The sequence below is a fragment of the Haliotis rubra genome, unplaced genomic scaffold (assembly GCF_003918875.1).
Source record: "Haliotis rubra isolate DU_JTF1 unplaced genomic scaffold, ASM391887v1 Scf307, whole genome shotgun sequence".
In the NCBI taxonomy this organism is placed as follows: Eukaryota; Metazoa; Mollusca; class Gastropoda; order Lepetellida; family Haliotidae; genus Haliotis; species Haliotis rubra.
Window position 1 is genome coordinate 1100629 of NW_025766977.1, and position 17334 is coordinate 1117962.

The 17334-nt window shown below is 39.5% G+C and overlaps 1 protein-coding gene across 1 annotated transcript in view; it reads left to right on the top strand.

Annotated features, from left to right (window-relative positions):
- Positions 1-1056: 1056 nt before the first annotated feature.
- The window catches only part of LOC124282935 (E3 ubiquitin-protein ligase TRIM71-like), a 43817-nt gene continuing 27539 nt past the window's right edge, over positions 1057-17334 (top strand). Inside the window, exons 1-2 of the mRNA XM_046718987.1 lie at positions 1057-1236; positions 5160-5440. Coding sequence (XP_046574943.1) covers positions 5332-5440 — 109 coding nt within the window. The 5' untranslated portion in view covers positions 1057-1236; positions 5160-5331. The remainder of the gene's footprint in view (positions 1237-5159; positions 5441-17334) is intronic.

The following is a 17334-nucleotide window of genomic DNA, read 5'->3' on the forward strand; positions in this document are numbered from 1 at the left end:
AATCCTCCCTTCATGTTCATGTACAATGTATTTTGGTCAGAGAGTGAGTGAGTTTTGGTGTTACGGTTGTTTCAACAGTATTCCAGTTACAGTTATGACGCAGTTATAGGAAAGCCCGAGGTAATGCAGATCTCAGACATATATGTTTTTGTGAAACCCAGGAACACGTGTATGGCACTGACACACCTAGAAACCTAACTGGGGAAAAGTGAGATTCGAACCCACAATCTCTAGCGTCTGGTGTGCCAATGGGACACAACTCTGCAGAGTACATAGTCGACTGAAACCCCGTGTTTGTTGGTTCAAATTTGTTGTTCAAGGCAGACAGTGAAATTACTGTCATAGTTTCCATTACACACAAAAAGACACACCAAAAAACAAACAAAACATTTTTGTTGGCAACAAAGAATCAACTTGCCCAAAGACATTCTCCACTTGCACACTATGTTAATAGTTTTGATTGGCCGTGGGTGGACCAATCATGTGAAGCACAGCTATTGGCAGAGTTGCATCCCTTGGGCATGCCAGGATTCTGCTGTGTCCAATTATGAGGTATCTCATATCTCACCCTGTCTTGGACCTGTATCAGTGCAGATATCAACTAAAACATTCTTTGATCACGAACCAGGTTTGAAGTCGTTTCGCTCTGTCATATTGCAGATCGTCAACAAGAGTGAGTGAGTGAGATAAGTTTAACGTCACATCGGCAATACTTCAGCCATTTCGTGACGAGAACAATATAATTTATATCAACAATAAAATCAGAACATAAAAATCTGCCATTGAAAGACAGTAAAACTACTAGAGTACCATAGCTCTAAAATTTAAAACTGGTACGTTATCATACAAAAATATAACTATAGACAACACTGCAATATAAAGACGGGCTATAGATCACCAGCAACTGAATCGTCAACAAGATAAAGAGGGAGACACATATATCAGGCACCACAAACAGATCACCTCTGTACACACAAGAAATTAGCTTCGCACATTGTACCCATGTTGAGCTCCGAACCCGACCTCTTGCTTGACGGCCAGAGAATGTTTTGAAATTAGTTTGTATGATCCTATAATCGAAAGACACGACACGCAGAATGAAAGAGGTGCGAAGAAACTGTGTGTGCGTTATCGTGTTATTCCCGTGATACCTCCGACCCCTGTCACTAATCAGTAGATATTCGTCACGTGGTACGGTCTCTATCTACATCACCTGTATGGAACGAGCACGTGAAGGTAAGTGGGCGTGTTGGGGATATTTGCCAGACTTCACTTACACTACAAATCTTACAATGTCGGGTTATAGTCAATTGATTGATGCACAAGGTGTGAAGTAATACGGTGGTAATAGTCTACTATTTCAGCCATGGTGTTATGTTTCCCGTGTGTGGTAATCCAGCCATGGTGTTATGTTTCCTGTGTGTGGTAATCCAGCCATGGTGTTATGTTTCCTGTGTGTGGTAATTCAGCCATAGTGTTATGTTTCCTGTGTGTGGTAATTCAGCCATGGTGTTATGTTTCCTGTGTGTGGTAATTAAGCCAAAGTGTTATGTTTCCTGTGTGTGGTAATTCAGCCATGGTGTTATGTTTCCTGTGTGTGGTAATTAAGCCAAAGTGTTATGTTTCCTGTGTGTTGTAATTTAGACATGGTGTTATGTTTCCTGTGTGTGGTAATCCAGGCTTAGTGTTATGTTTCCTGTGTGTGGTAATCCAGCCTTAGTGTTATGTTTCCCGTGTGTGGTAATTTAGACATCATGCTGAGTTTCCTGTGTGTTGTAATCCAGTCTTAGTGTTATGTTTCATGTGTGTGGTAATTCAGCCATAGTGTTATGTTTCCTGTGTGTGTGGTAATTCAGCCATGGTGTTATGTTTCATGTGTGTGGTAATCCAGCCATGGTGTTATGTTTCCTGTGTGTGGTAATCCAGCCATGGTGTTATGTTTCCTGTGTGTGGTAATCCAGCCATGGTGTTATGTTTCCTGTGTGTGGTAATCCAGCCATGGTGTTATGTTTCCTGTGTGTGGTAATCCAGCCATAGTGCTATGTTTCCTGTGTTTGGTAATTCAGCCATGGTGTTATGTTTCCTGAGTGTGGTAGTCCAGCCTTAGTGTTATGTTTCCTGTGTGGTAATTTAGACATGGTGTTATGTTTCCTGTGTGTGGTAATCCAGCCATGGTGTTATGTTTCCTGTGTGTGGTAATCCAGCCATGGTGTTATGTTTCCTGTGTGTGGTAATCCAGCCATGGTGTTATGTTTCCTGTGTGTGGTAATCCAGCCATGGTGTTATGTTTCCTGTGTGTGGTAATTCAGCCATGGTGTTATGTTTCCTGTGTGTGGTATTTCAGCCATGGTGTTATGTTTCCTGTGTGTGGTAGTCCAGCCTTAGTGTTATGTTTCCTGTGTGTGGTAATGCAACCATGGTGTTATGTTTCCTGTGTGTGGTATTTCAGCCATGGTGTTATGTTTCCTGTGTGTGGTAGTCCAGCCTTAGTGTTATGTTTCCTGTGTGTGGTAATTCAGCCATGGTGTTATGTTTCCTGTGTGTGGTATTTCAGCCATGGTGTTATGTTTCCTGTGTGTGATAATCCAGGCTTAGTGTTATGTTTCCTGTGTGTGGTAATGCAACCATGGTGTTATGTTTCCTGTGTGTGATAATCCAGCCTTAGTGTTATGTTTCCTGTGTGTGGTAATCCAGCCTTAGTGTTATGTTTCCTGTGTGTTGTAATTCAGCCATGGTGTTATGTTTCCTATGTGTGGTAATTCAACCATGGTGTTATGTTTCCTGTGTATGGTAATTCAGACATGGTGTGACCTCCCCACTGCTGTGTTGACGTGTCTACTTTCGTTATTTAATTTGGTGTTTGGACTTACCGATACACTGACGTCAGTTAATTACTATGTCTATCATATCTACACATAAAACGGTTTTGAGACAGTATGGGTGTATAATGTCAAGTGACACTGCATTTGTTAGGCAATCTCTTACAGCCTACTTTCGTTATCGACATGAGTTATGCAGTCTTGGTCAGTACATTATACAGTCGACAATAAACGTAAATGCACCTGTATAACGCGACTCTGGTGATACGAAAGGCCTTTATCAGAGATTAACTAAAGACAATGAATATCATTAAAAGTAAACGTATCAAAGTCTACATTTGGAAAAAAATTAGACTAATGCTTAATCTCTGAATAGATTTAATTTTGATAGTAACAAACGAACTTATTATAAACTGAAAAGGAGCCCCAGGGAGACCAGAGATTCAGAACCTGGGGAAATCTAGACTTGCTTCATTTAGGGATTCAGCACTGCAGGGAAGGCTAAGCTGTAGGGAAAATAATGTAGTTCAGGGACTGTGAGACAGACCAGAAAAAATATATGTCAAATTAGTTTCAAAAGTCGTACATTGGGAGGAAATGACTGAGAGATAAATGAACGTAAGCAACGACAGAAGTATATGTGCTTTATCTCGTTGTATACTTGACACGTGAACCCTGACCCCTCGTGTCTTCTCGGAGGGTGTATTTACGTCGTGTTGTGTGTCGTTGCTGACCAGTAGCCGTTTATTATGGGGCTCAACCTCACCCTTCACCGACTGGCTGGAACGAGGAAATGAAGTTGAGTAAACGTGCAGGCGGTATTTGCCAGACTTCACGTATACTACAATTCTAATAATGACCAGGTATAGCGACGTAATTACGCGGTGATCAAACGACAAGGTGTAAAGAAATACGGTGATAATGGTCTTAGAATTCGAGTCCTTCCCTCTATGCTCCGTGGTCTACTTTCACTATGTACGGGTATATCGATATGTACAGCCTAATCTCAGGTGACTCGGTCTGTGGACATAACGGTACATTGACTCAAGATGGAAAACTATTAAGGCTGTCATTTCTACATTTAATTAAATATTTAGACAGAAAATATTCATAGCTGGAGTCGGGTATATCGATATGTACAGCCTAATCTCAGGTGACTCGGTCTGTGGACATAACGGTACATTGACTCAAGATGAAAAACTATTAGGGCTGTCATTTCTACATTTAATAAAATATTTAGACTGTAAATATTCATAGCTGGAGTCGGGTATATCGATATGTACAGCCTAATCTCAGGTGACTCGGTCTGTGGACATAACGGTACATTGACTCAAGATGAAAAACTATTAGGGTTGTCATTTCTATATTTAATAAAATATTTAGACAGTAACTATTCATAGCTGGAGTCGTGTTTGTTGGCGCAAGCAGTTGACACCAGCCTAGCTACTTTCGTTATGCAAATGAGTGCTGATATCGAAGTCAGCGCTTTATGTGCCAAGTGCACGAGTCATTGTTGCTTCTTGGTGTAAATGGCGGGTGTGTAGTCGTTTTCATTAACATTTTGTGTCAAACGAAAGCTTGACGTCCACGTAGTTGGCGGAAGCAGTGTGCTTGTTTGGACACCAAGTTTACACAATGGCAGAAACAAATGTGTTTCATCTTCGTCACTTCATCACAGTACCGAGATCACGCAAGCTGAAAACAAAACTGTCAACCATCCAAGGACAACATTGCTTACTGATTAGTGACCTGGGGTATATGCACAAGACGACACCCCAACAGGCTGTTCTTGTCTCCCAGGGTGGGCACACAAAATATTGATTGCAGAAGACCTTGATCTTAGAATTTTCAGTCTTTCTCCAGAACACATACACAGACACACACGCATACATCTGTGAGGCTTGTCGGCTGTGGTTGCGCTGGTATGTTCAAAAATTTGAAATGAACACTTACTATCGTCTATATATAGAGAGAGAATACTAAATGGTGTCCCGTATAATACGTTATTCATTCGTTAAAAATGCATTTATTACCCATCCAACACAATAATATATCAGAATTCAACTTACAGAACGAGTGTATTACGCCGTCATAACAGGGGTCACGCGTATGAATACATTTCATTTATGATTGTCAACAATAGTCTGTTTACTTTGATTTTTTTAAAATGAACAAGGGGTTATGAAAAAGTGTCCAAATAACTTCAACCAACATATCATTTATTTCATATAAATGCTATTACGCACAACCGTTACTTTGGCCATATTGCCTAGTGCAAATAGTCCCGGCAGCATGCAATGCGTTATAACATTGTGGATTTAATGCATCTTCATTTTGCAGATGGCGACGTCTCAGAAACTGCAAGAACATTTCCTCACATGCACCATATGTACAGAGGTGTTTGACAATCCATGCACCCTTGTCTGTTATCACACATTCTGTCGGAAATGTGTCGTCAACTATACCAAAACCAAACCGGAAGCTATCAGTGCTGTGTCCTTTCTGCAGCAAGATGACGAAACTGAGTGCCCCGGAGAGACCAATAGATGAGTGGGCGGATGACGTCAAACCGAGCTTTGTCATCCAGGGACTCCTGGACTCTTTTGGCCCCGGATGTAAAGGTAAGGATCAATGGTAAACTGGTACTGCAATGCACGATGGTCTATTGGATGTGTCTTGCACCACACTCAAAAGAAAGGAAGGATAGACACGTGTAAAATCTGTTAAATATTCGTCTGTGGTCGTCGTATAAAGTTTGTAGCCGTCCCATGTTCGACTCTTAACCTTTGCGAAGGCAACACACATTCATTTACTCAATACGAAAATGACTGATCATTTCCAGAAATCTGAAGTTAGTTTTGCAGGTATCTTTGTTTTATATATCGTGTTGTGAGGTAGCTTACACTAAAATTACTGGTAACAACCACAAACAATTGTGCAATTACGTATACAGATAGAGTGAGTGAGTTCAGTTTTATGCCGCCTTTGGCAATATTACAGCAATATCACGGCGGGGAAACCAGAAATAGGTGTCATACATTGTGCCCATCTGGGAAATCGAACCTGGATTTTCGGCGTGATCGAACGCTTTGACTACAAGGCTAGCCTACCGCCCTTAAATAGCTAGACATGAGAACAAACAATCGATGATACGATGCTGAATGCTTTTCATTCAACCTTGTTTTGTCCAGATACAAAGAACTGCACGTCCTGTCATCGCGAAGGGGAGACAACTCCAGCGACTGTGTGGTGCTCGGTATGCGATGACGCCCTTTGTGATGTATGTGCTAGGGCACACAGTCGCATCTCATCCACTCGTCATCACGATACAACTGCCCTGACTAGTGAGGCCATTATCCCAAGGAAACGAAACATCAAGTGTAAAGAGCACAAGGATGAAAACATCAAATTCCTGTGCAAAGATTGCAAGAAAGTCACCTGTCACACCTGTTGTGTTATCTATCACAGGAAATGTGATTCAGTTGTCACACTGGAGTCGGAATTACCTGCATTAAAGTCCCAGCTGTTGAATAAGAAGGAAACTATTTCGAAGAAGCAACTCCAAATGGAAGCAAGAGTTGATGCTGTTAAAGTGAACGTCGTTTCTGAAAAAGATCGATATGCAAGAATGGAACATGACATCAAGTCTTTTGGTAACAACGTCAGAGAGAAGATAACTCTCATGGAAAATATACTTCTAGATGAACTGAAAGAAGTTTCTGAAAAGCACATTGAACAACTGAGAGCCGACCTAAAGTTGGGTGAAATATCAGTACAGATGTACCGACAACAGACTGAGCTAATAGATCATACTCTACAATCTGAGTGTGACATAGACGTGTATGAGATGTATCAGGGATGTGAGGCCGGTGATGTGGATGCTGTCGTAGACGAAGACCTGAAGAAGAGGGGTAGAATAGCCAGGATCATGTTCAAACAGAACGAAGACATGCTGAGTAGAGCTCTGGACGATCTACAGCTGGGTGAGATAGATGTCCAGTATGACGGTATGGTGAACTTAGAGGCAACACCTGTATCTCAAGACACCAGTAACGTGCTGGACCTGAAGGGTGCTCCTGTGTTACAGGACACCATTAACGTTAGGGTAGCTGGAGACGAGAATGAAGTATACCTTGTTGACTTAACAGTGTTAAAGGTGAATGGTACAGACACAGTGGTTGTAACAGACTTCAACAACAACAGTGTGAAGTCCTTCTACACCAGGTACAAACAACTACATCACAGCAAGCTCAAACTGGAAGGTAGACCGTGGGGTATAACAAGGCTGAAACACAACCAGGTGGCCGTCACTGTGCTGCGCTCCGGTCAGATTGTAACAGTTGAAGTGAACCCTGGCCTGGTGCTGCTGTCGACCATCACAACCCGCAAACTGTACCGGGGTATAACGTCTCTGACACCATCAACAGTAGCAGCAGGTTCTGATTTTGATAGATGTGTGGATATTCTCGACATGAGAGGAAACGTCATAAAGTCAATGAACCCTGTAGATAGTGGAAAGGAAATTATACATTCTCCTGACTTTCTTTGTACAACAAGAACAGGAAACATCCTTGTGTCAGATGGCCGTTCCGGGCGTGTCCTGTGCCTGACAGCTGATGGGGACGTTGTGTTCACAGGACACACAACACTGAGAAGTCCACGGGGTATCACAAGTACCAGCACAGATGACATCCTGGTTACTGACTACTATCAATGTACTGTTGTTCATCTGACTGAGTCAGGACAGTTTGTCAGAAATATACTCACTGCAGATGATGGTGTCTTGTACCCGCACGGAGTTTGTGTAGATGGACGTGGCCGTGTTTATATTTGTAATTTCAAATCAGGTGAAATCAAAGTGTTCAGTTTCAGTAACACAGTATAGACCTTTGATTCTTTCTCAAGTGATCATTGCATCTGTAAATATTCCAATTAACTACACTTACAACAACCTCCTGACTGCAGATTGACTAACCTGGTGTTGACAAATCATCGCATGTATTGTACTGTGTGTCTGAGTATATCTAATATATAGTGTGAATGAGTATATCTCATGTATAGATTAACTAAGTCTATCTAATATAATGTGTGACTAAGTATATCTATCTAATATACTGTGTGTCTGAGTATATCTAGTATACTGTGTGTCTGAGTATATCTAATGTACAGTATAACTGAGCATATCTAATATACTGCGTCTGAGTATATATCATGTATAGCGTGACTAAGTATATCTAATATGCTGTGTGACTAAGTATATCTATCTAATATACTGTGTGTCTGAGTATATCTAATGTACAGTGTGACTGAGCATATCTAAAATATTGTGTCTCTGAGTATATCTAATATACTGTGTGTCTGATTATATCTAATATACTGTGTGTCTGAGTATATCTAGTATACTGTGTGTCTGAGTATATGTAATGTACAGTGTGACTGAGTATATCTAGTATACTGTGTGTCTGATTATATCTAATATACTGTGTGTCTGAGTATATCTAATATACTGTGTGTCTGATTATATCTAATGTACAGTGTGACTGAGTATATCTAGTATACTGTGTGTCTGGGTATATGTAATGTACAGTGTGACTGAGTATATCTAATATACTGTGTGTCTTATTATATCTAATGTATAGTGTGACTGAGTATATTTGATATACAGTGTGACTGAGCATATCTAAAATACTGTGTGTCTGAGTATATCTACTGAACAGTGTGACTGAGTATATCTAATGTACAGTGTGACTGAGTATATCTAATATACTGTGTGTCTGAGTATATCTAGTATACTGTGTGTCTGAGTATATCTAATGTACAGTGTGACTGAGTATATCTAGTATACTGTGTGTCTGAGTATATGTAATGTACAGTGTGACTGAGTATATCTAATAAACTGTGTGTCTTATTATATCTAATGTATAGTGTGACTGAGTATATTTGATATACAGTGTGACTGAGTATATCTAATATACTGTGTGTCTGAGTATATCTACTGTACAGTGTGACTGAGTATATCTAATGTACAGTGTACTGTGTGACTGAGTATATCTAAGTATACTGTGTGTCTGAGTATATATCTGTAATGTACAGTGTATGACTGAGTATATCTAATATACTGTGTGTCTGAGTATATGTAATGTACAGTGTGACTGAATATATCTAATATACTGTGTGTCTTATTATATCTAATGTATAGTGTGACTGGGTATATTTGATATACAGTGTGACTGAGTATATCTAATATACTGTATGACTGATTATATCTACTGTACATTGTGACTGAGTATATCTAATGTACTGTGTGACTGAGTATATCTAATGTACAGTGTGACTGAGTTTATCTAATATACTGTGTGACTGAGTATATCTAATGTACAGTGTGACTGAGTATATCTAATGTACAGTGTGACTGAGGCGTCTATTCTATAACTGAGAATATATAATATACTTTGAGACTCGGGAAAACTGTTATTTAGTGCCAGTTAGTATCATTTGAATGCCCTTTGAACTTCGTGTACCTTATACAAGTTATAATAATTGTTATTGTGGTATATTAATATATGTACGCTTTAACCACTAGGCTAACTTACCACCCCTTGTTCCTTTGTAAGCGGAGTACATTGAAAATAATAGGAGAGCGGTCAGCCAGTCGGAAAACGACATTTATGTGTGAGGTTAGATAAAGGTATCAATGAAGACACACTTACTGGTATCGGTGTATGCCATCTTTAGCTTAAACTTAGAATGCAAAGCATAATGTGTACTTAGGGCTACTACACTATTTGTGAAATTATTTAAATTTCTAAATTAATCCATTTGTATATTAGGTTCATCAAGATGGACTGATATTCTGTCATTGTGAGCAGTTCCGCGTATGTGACATTTGCTTCAGTGCTAATCACCTTTACCACAACTTGATATTGATGTCAGATTCCAAGCCTGTTCTATGTATCTTGAATTATTTTGCATCGTTATAGATATTCATATTTCGTGGATATAACTTGGATTAGTCTATGTAAATGCAGACTTTTTCGCCATTTCGAGCAGCCCGGAGAAAATGTTTAATTCCATGTGGGTAGTACTAGTACTGCTTTCTCCAGCAGTAACTGAGACTTCTGTGTGTGTGAAGATGAATTTACAAGATTTGTGTTCCGTGTGATATGATTTACTACTTCTCGATCAACGCGTTTCCAATTACATGTACTGCATCAACGCGTTTCCAGTTAAGAAGATAAAGTACTTCCTGTTATACGACTATTCTCAATAGCCTGTCAAAGGCACTCCTATGTTCACAGGGTGTGTCTGCGAGTAGTTACACAGAAAACCTTGTTTCCATGTTTATAATTTCAGTCAAGTAGTGTTTTGTATCTATTGTCAGGGTTCGGGAGCTGAAATTGTGTTCCCTATAACCGTTTTCTGTAAGGGTTAACGGATGACAGGGTCATCAGGGTCTCGTGTATCCCTGTGATCTTGGTATTGGAGTTCGTTGTGCAGATCTGTGTTTATTAGGAGCCTGTTCGTCCTGAGTATCCTCAAGATACAAGATTCAGTAACAGACTAATAATTGTATAGCGCCAATATCAAGTTCAGTTGCTCAAAGGCGCTTTGTTTTTCCCTCGATCATTGGATGTCAATCTCAACTCCCTGGGGACTATACAACTGTTTCAACCATTTCGACGCACCAAGTTAATGTGGCTTTCCCATCCTTTCGAGGTACCCATTGACGGCTGGGTGAACTGGGTGGTCACAGGTGGGCTCGATCCCGGCACCTTAAGCTCGCTCGATCACTAGCATGGCGCATTAGATCACTCGTCCTTATTTATAGAAAGGATACATAACCCTTTGCACAAATATTCAGTGGACATAATATGAGAGAATTACAGCGAACCTGTTCTCAATTCCTTCCCAGAGCAGACATAATGCCATATTTAATAATGTATTATTATCAATTCATTTACAATGTGTTAGGATGTAGATTTACATTTGCAATAAACATTTCCCTTTCAAGAAGTACGTGTTGTTCATTTTGTATAACAGTACAATGTTTACATACAGACAATTTATCTTTTCCACCAAAAGTACAGTTATCAATTAAACTGCCCACTTCTAAACCTGGCTGATATACACATTATGTCTTATGATTTAATACTTACTAAATATCCCTCGCAGCACAATAAAGATTTAATGGATTTATATGATGAAAAGTGCATATGCATTAACAGTTTTAATACGGTTACTGTTAAATAAAACCAAAACATTTCTTATTTTGGTAGGGGGCTCCTTTTTAAAACAACAACAACAACAACAAAAACAACATTATTTATTCTTTATTTAAACTAATACTTATTGCTTTGCAGAATTGTGCAAGTCCATCAGAGGACTCGCCCTTGAATCTTATCATTGTCTCTTCCGCCTATCCCTTGCTGCATGCATGTTCTCCTGTGAATTTGACAGAGAAAGGGGCCTAATAACGTGTAAACCCCAACCTTATCTCTCCCACAACATAACACTTCTAGAATGGACATATACATGATCACACATCAACAAGCCTTACAATTACTGTATTGCGTGATGAACTTAACTGGATCAGCGGTGATATGTAATTAGTGTTTGGTCTATCCATATATTCAACAGCTAATTATGAAGAGGGCAGACTGCATTTCTACACACTTCATATCACGTCTTACACCTCGACCAGGGCTGCGCTCCTTATTACAAATGTCTTTGGACCATTTCCAGTAACAAAGTTACTGCATTAGACCCGTGAAGGTCCGGGTTAGAATATTGGCCTACAGTAACCAATGCTTGTAAGAGGCTCGCTGACTTGGTTGACACATGTCATCGTTCCCAACTGCGCAGATCGATGCTCATGCTCTTGATCACTGGATTGTCTGGTCCAGACTCGATTATTTACAGACCGCCGCCATATTGCTGGAATATTGCTGAGTGCGGCGTCAAACTAAACTCACTAACTCACGCATTGTTTAGCTAATCAAGAACCTAATCCGTGAATGGTCTATTATTCGACTACTTGTGAAAACTGAATTCTCAGCTCACAGCAGGTTACAACATATTTTCTGATACAACGTGAGGGGGTTTACCTCTTAACAGCAATGCAGTGTTGTACTTGAAAATGACCTTATGGATTTTGACACACTGCTGTTTAACACCAAGTATGTGAGTGTTCGTTTTGCTCTTTGGTCCCTGTACGGTTAATGCATCGAATGTGATACGAAACTTTCTATGAAATTTAGTGATTGTATTCTGGTGTTTGTGGTGTAACTTAGTGATTGTATTGTAATCTGGTGTTTGTGGTGTAACTTTGTGATTGCATTGTATTCTGGTGTTTGTGATGTAGCTTAGTGACTGTGTTGTAACCTGGTGTTTCTGATGTAACTTAGTGATTGTATTGTAATCTGGTGTTTGTGGTGTAACTTTGTGCCTATTGTAATCTGGCGTTTGTGACGTAACTTAGTGATTGTATTGTATTCTGGTGTTTGTGATGTAACTTAGTGATTGTATTGTAATCTGGTGTTTGTGGTGTAACTTTGTGACTATTGTAATCTGGTGATTGTGATGTAACTTAGTGACTGTATTGTGATCTGGTGTTTGTGGTGTAACTTAGTGATTGTCTTGTATTCTGGTGTTTGTGGTGTAACTTTGTGATTGTATTGTATTCTGGTGTTTGTGGTGTAGGTTAGTGACTGTGTTGTAACCTGGTGTTTCTGATGTAACTTAGTGATTGTATTGTAATCTGGTGTTTGTGGTGTAACTTTGTGCCTATTGTAATCTGGCGTTTGTGATGTAACTTAGTGATTGTATTGTATTCTGGTGTTTTTGGTCTAACTTAGTGATTGTATTGTATTCTGGTGTTTGTGATGTAACTTAGTAATTGTATTGTATTCTGGTGTTTGTGATGTAACTTAGTGATTGTATTGTAATCTGGTGTTTGTGTTGTAACTTTGTGACTATTGTAATCTGGTGATTGTGATGTAACTTAGTGACTGTATTGTGATCTGGTGTTTGTGGTGTAACTTAGTGATTGTCTTGTATTCTGGTGTTTGTGGTGTAACTTTGTGATTGCATTGTAATCTGGTGTTTGTGGTGTAACTTTGTGATTGTATTGTATTCTGGTGTTTGCGGTGTAACTTAGTGACTGTGTTGTAATCTGGAGTTTGTGATGTAATTTAGTGATTGTATTGTAATCTGGTATTTGTGGTGTAACTTTGTGGTTGTATTGTATTCTGGTGATTGTGATGTAACTTAGTGACTGTATTGTATTCTGGTGATTGTGATGTAACTTAGTGACTGTATTGTAATCTGGTATTTGTGGTGTAACTTAGTGACTGTATTGTATTCTGGTGATTGTGATGTAACTTAGTGACTGTATTGTAATCTGGTATTTGTGGTGTAACTTTGTGGTTGTATTGTATTCTGATGATTGTGATGTAACTTAGTGACTGTATTGTGATCTGGTATTTGTGGTGTAACTTTGTGATTGCATTGTAATCTGGTGTTTGTGATGTAACTTAGTGACTGTGTTGTAATCTGGAGTTTGTGATGTAACTTAGTGATTGTATTGTAATCTGGTGTTTGTGATGTAACTTAGTGACTGTGTTGTAATCTGGAGTTTGTGGTGTAACTTTGTGATTGCATTGTAATCTGGTGTTTGTGATGTAACTTAGTGACTGTGTTGTAATCTGGAGTTTGTGATGTAACTTAGTGATTGTATTGTAATCTGGTGTTTGTTGTGTAACCTTGTGACTGTATTGTATTCTGGTGTTTGTGGTGTAACTTAGTGATTGTATTGTATTCTGGTGTTTGTAATGTAACTTAGTGACTGTGTTGTTTTCTGGTGTTTGTGGTGTAACTTAGTGATTGTATTGTATTCTGGTGTTTGTGGTGTAACATGTATGTGCTGTATTATCAAAAGCTTCATAATTTAATCCTAAACTTCAAATGAAATACCTCCAACAATTACAATGTCAGAAAAATCTTGCCCCGCACTATATCCAGAGACACTCCGATATACCAGGATGCATATTGTCAAACTGACAATGGATTTTATAACATGACTTCATTCATTTTCTCTTAAATGTCCCTTGCAGTTGCCTACCTAAAACGATAATGTTCACGAAGATATCCACACGAATCAGGTGGATTTAATAAATGTGCAACATTTTTACAAAATGGTTTGCCATTAATGTCATTAACAGGAGGGACGAAAAACAAAATGATTTTTTATCTGTCTGAGAACACTGAGTTATTAACTTCATGTAGATTAATCCTTCTTGTCTATAAATGATAAAAACAACTAAAAGCACAACTACCATGAAGTCAGTTTTCCCTGTGCTATGACACCTTCGCTATGCTTTCTGTTAACAGAAGGACAGAGCAGTAGGGAAACTAATATGGCTCAAGGACTGTGGAGCAAACTATAGCGGAAGGAGTTAACCGACAGTCTCAACAAAGGTTTGAAAAGCTATCTGCCATTAAGATCAGCTATACATGTATGTTCTCTGCAGTGATCCTGACCACAATCAGGCCTCTCTGTCACTCGTGGTATTTGTCATCGCTTTTACTCTATTTGTGTGTACTTAGTCCCCGCAGTGGACAGTGGAACCACACAGGACAATGTGGGTGTACCTGAGATCAATGACCATTTCTTGCAGCCAAATTGTAAATACGATTGAAAGGGTTATGTTACTAAAAGATATTAAGCTCTAGAAATGATTAAATCCAATAAAAGGTATGAAAATGAACCAGCTTTGATGCAACCTGAAATCTAGGCCTTTCTTTTATGAAAAGGTGAGTTGATCTTCTTAAATCATCTGTCAGTCTTTCAATAATACTATGTCACCAGGTAGCATGGTCCAGCGTAACGACCTGTAAATGACATGTACTCTGGTAACTTCAAACCTCTAATCTTTCTTTAGTCAAATTACGACAAGAGGAGATACTGTAGTTAGTACATGGTGCTGTGCTTTAAGTAAAGCACAATCTTACATGTACATCTTGATATTATCTTGTTTTCTTGTTGTAACAATACACCACGGATTGCCCCGTGTAGCTACCTGAGCTCAGGGTATGGTATGGGATCTCACTAAGCTTGGTCTATTTTCATTGCTTGGCGCTGAGAGGTTACATATCCTGCAACCAACTTATCAGCAAATCTTGCTGCACTACGCAAAAGTTCCAAAAGCAAGGCATGTCACGTCCGTTAAAACTATACAAGACGGGGCGACATGTATATATATATATACATATATATATTCGCCACTGGCATACATACAGTCTACCACTAACATGAATTGAGGTGTAACTGCTGGCAAGTCTACTAGATTGCAGGTTCTGTCCAGTATAAAAGGTAAGCGATACACTCCCTATTTGCCATAGCATCTGATAGCGAACCAAATGACTATTAATGAAGATTTCTGTCAGATGACACCCACCATCAAATCAGAAGAAACTCAATATTGGTTCAATGAGTTTTCTGCCCTATCTTTTCTCCCGTTGCCAGATATGTGAACGGCCTATCCATTATTGTCTACATATCTCTGAGTTCTAATGATGATTTCGATGCATGAAGACATTTTCAGTGGAAGGTACGAAAAGGACACGTGCACCTTTCCAAAATGGAATTCATCATTTGTAGTTTCAGTGTTAATGGAAACAGCATATGGACCTTTGACATGCTGCATTATTGTCAGCTTTAAACACCCGTCTTGTGTCTTGGTATGCCCACAGCGGCTACAGTGTCGGAAGTGCATGCAATGTATATTTCATGAGTCAAACACACATACAGATCAGAGTTCATCAACGTTCTGGTCGCTAAAACAGTTTACTGTTCTCAAAACCAACATTTGGGAAGATGGGAGGCACATGAAAAACGAGTCTGGATGCATGGGCTTCAGGAAGCATGTAACGTGTGCTGCAGACCAGATCTGCCAGAATAAAATCCTTCATAAATCAGTCCGTTGATCTGGTCACCTTCACGTCAATTAAAATTGTGTATTGAGAGCAGAACAGAGACAGGGTAGGCTATTTGATCTCTATGGCTACACAGATATCCGATGGCCGAGCAAATATCAGGTTAGAACAACCCATTGGAGCGTTGCTGACAAAATCACAAAAGGCATACTTCGAATGCACGGCTCAGACTAACACGAAGCAGTTGCCTGTGTTAAAGGTAGGATTTATGTAAACGGTGTGAGCAAATGCACATATTGTTGTACCTGGGGACATTCTGGGTCGATGTCTGTGTTAACGCAGTCGAGAGGAAATCCAACAATGGAAATAGAACTTTCCTGGTAAACAACACATACCGTCACCTCTTCCATAGTACAGACCTTTAAATATCAATGTCACAGTCAATCTCTTTTTTATATTATAATTAGTAAGAAATGCATTTCCAAATTTTTTCTAGGAACGGGCCTGAACGAATATTCCTCAGATTCAAATAACATGTTAATCTATTACTCTGAGTGAGTGAGTAAGTAAGTGAGTGAGTGAGTGAGCACAGCGCCTTTAACACTTTCAAGGCTGAAGACACCACAACTGAGCTTTGTACCCTTGTGGAGATTCGAACACAGCCTTCGGTGTGACCAGCCAGCGCTTCACCACTATTCAACTACTTACCCCCACGCCACAATGTACTGTATTTGGAGAAACGACACACGGAATGAAAGCAACGAGACAACTCTGTGTGCATTATCGTGACCGGTCACCAGATGTTTACCTCGTCAATAACCGGTTGCTAACCATTACCTACTCGTCACGTGGTACAATCTCACCGAACACCGACTGGGTGTAACTGTAAGGAAGTGAAGGGCATGTGAGAGATATTTCCCAGATTTCACGTACATTACAATTCTAACAAGGACCAGATATAACGGCGTAATTTTTAAATTAATTGACAAGATGTGACAAAGTACGGTGGTAATGGTCTAATAACTCGTGTTCGTGTCCTTCCGTCATCTGTGTTGCCTGGTCTACTGCCGTTATATACAGGTGTATGGATTATGTACACCTTAATCTAAGGTGGGTCGGTCTGTGGACATAACGGTACACTGTCCCCAGACTGGTAATGAGTACTATGGGTATCATTTGTACATTTAATACAACATTTAGACTACAATTATTGATACTGACTCGTGATATTACGTTTGTTGGCGCAAACACTTGACACCAGTCTACTTTCGTTATGCAAATGAGAGCTGATATCGAGGTCAGTGCATTATTTGCGTCACAATACACGAACATAAACCTGTTAGAAACGATGGTGGTGATAATTAAACTACTTTCACGAGAGTCGAAAGAAATGAAAATACATATAAATACAATCTGAACATTCTCAATTTGATTTCTTCTTATTATAATTGTAGGATATTTATGTAGCGCACATATCCACGCAACTAGTACATGCTCAAGGCGCTGGTATTTTATCCCTCGATCATTGGATGTCAATCTCAGCGGCACATCGTATTATCAATCTCAACTCCCTGGGGAGCAT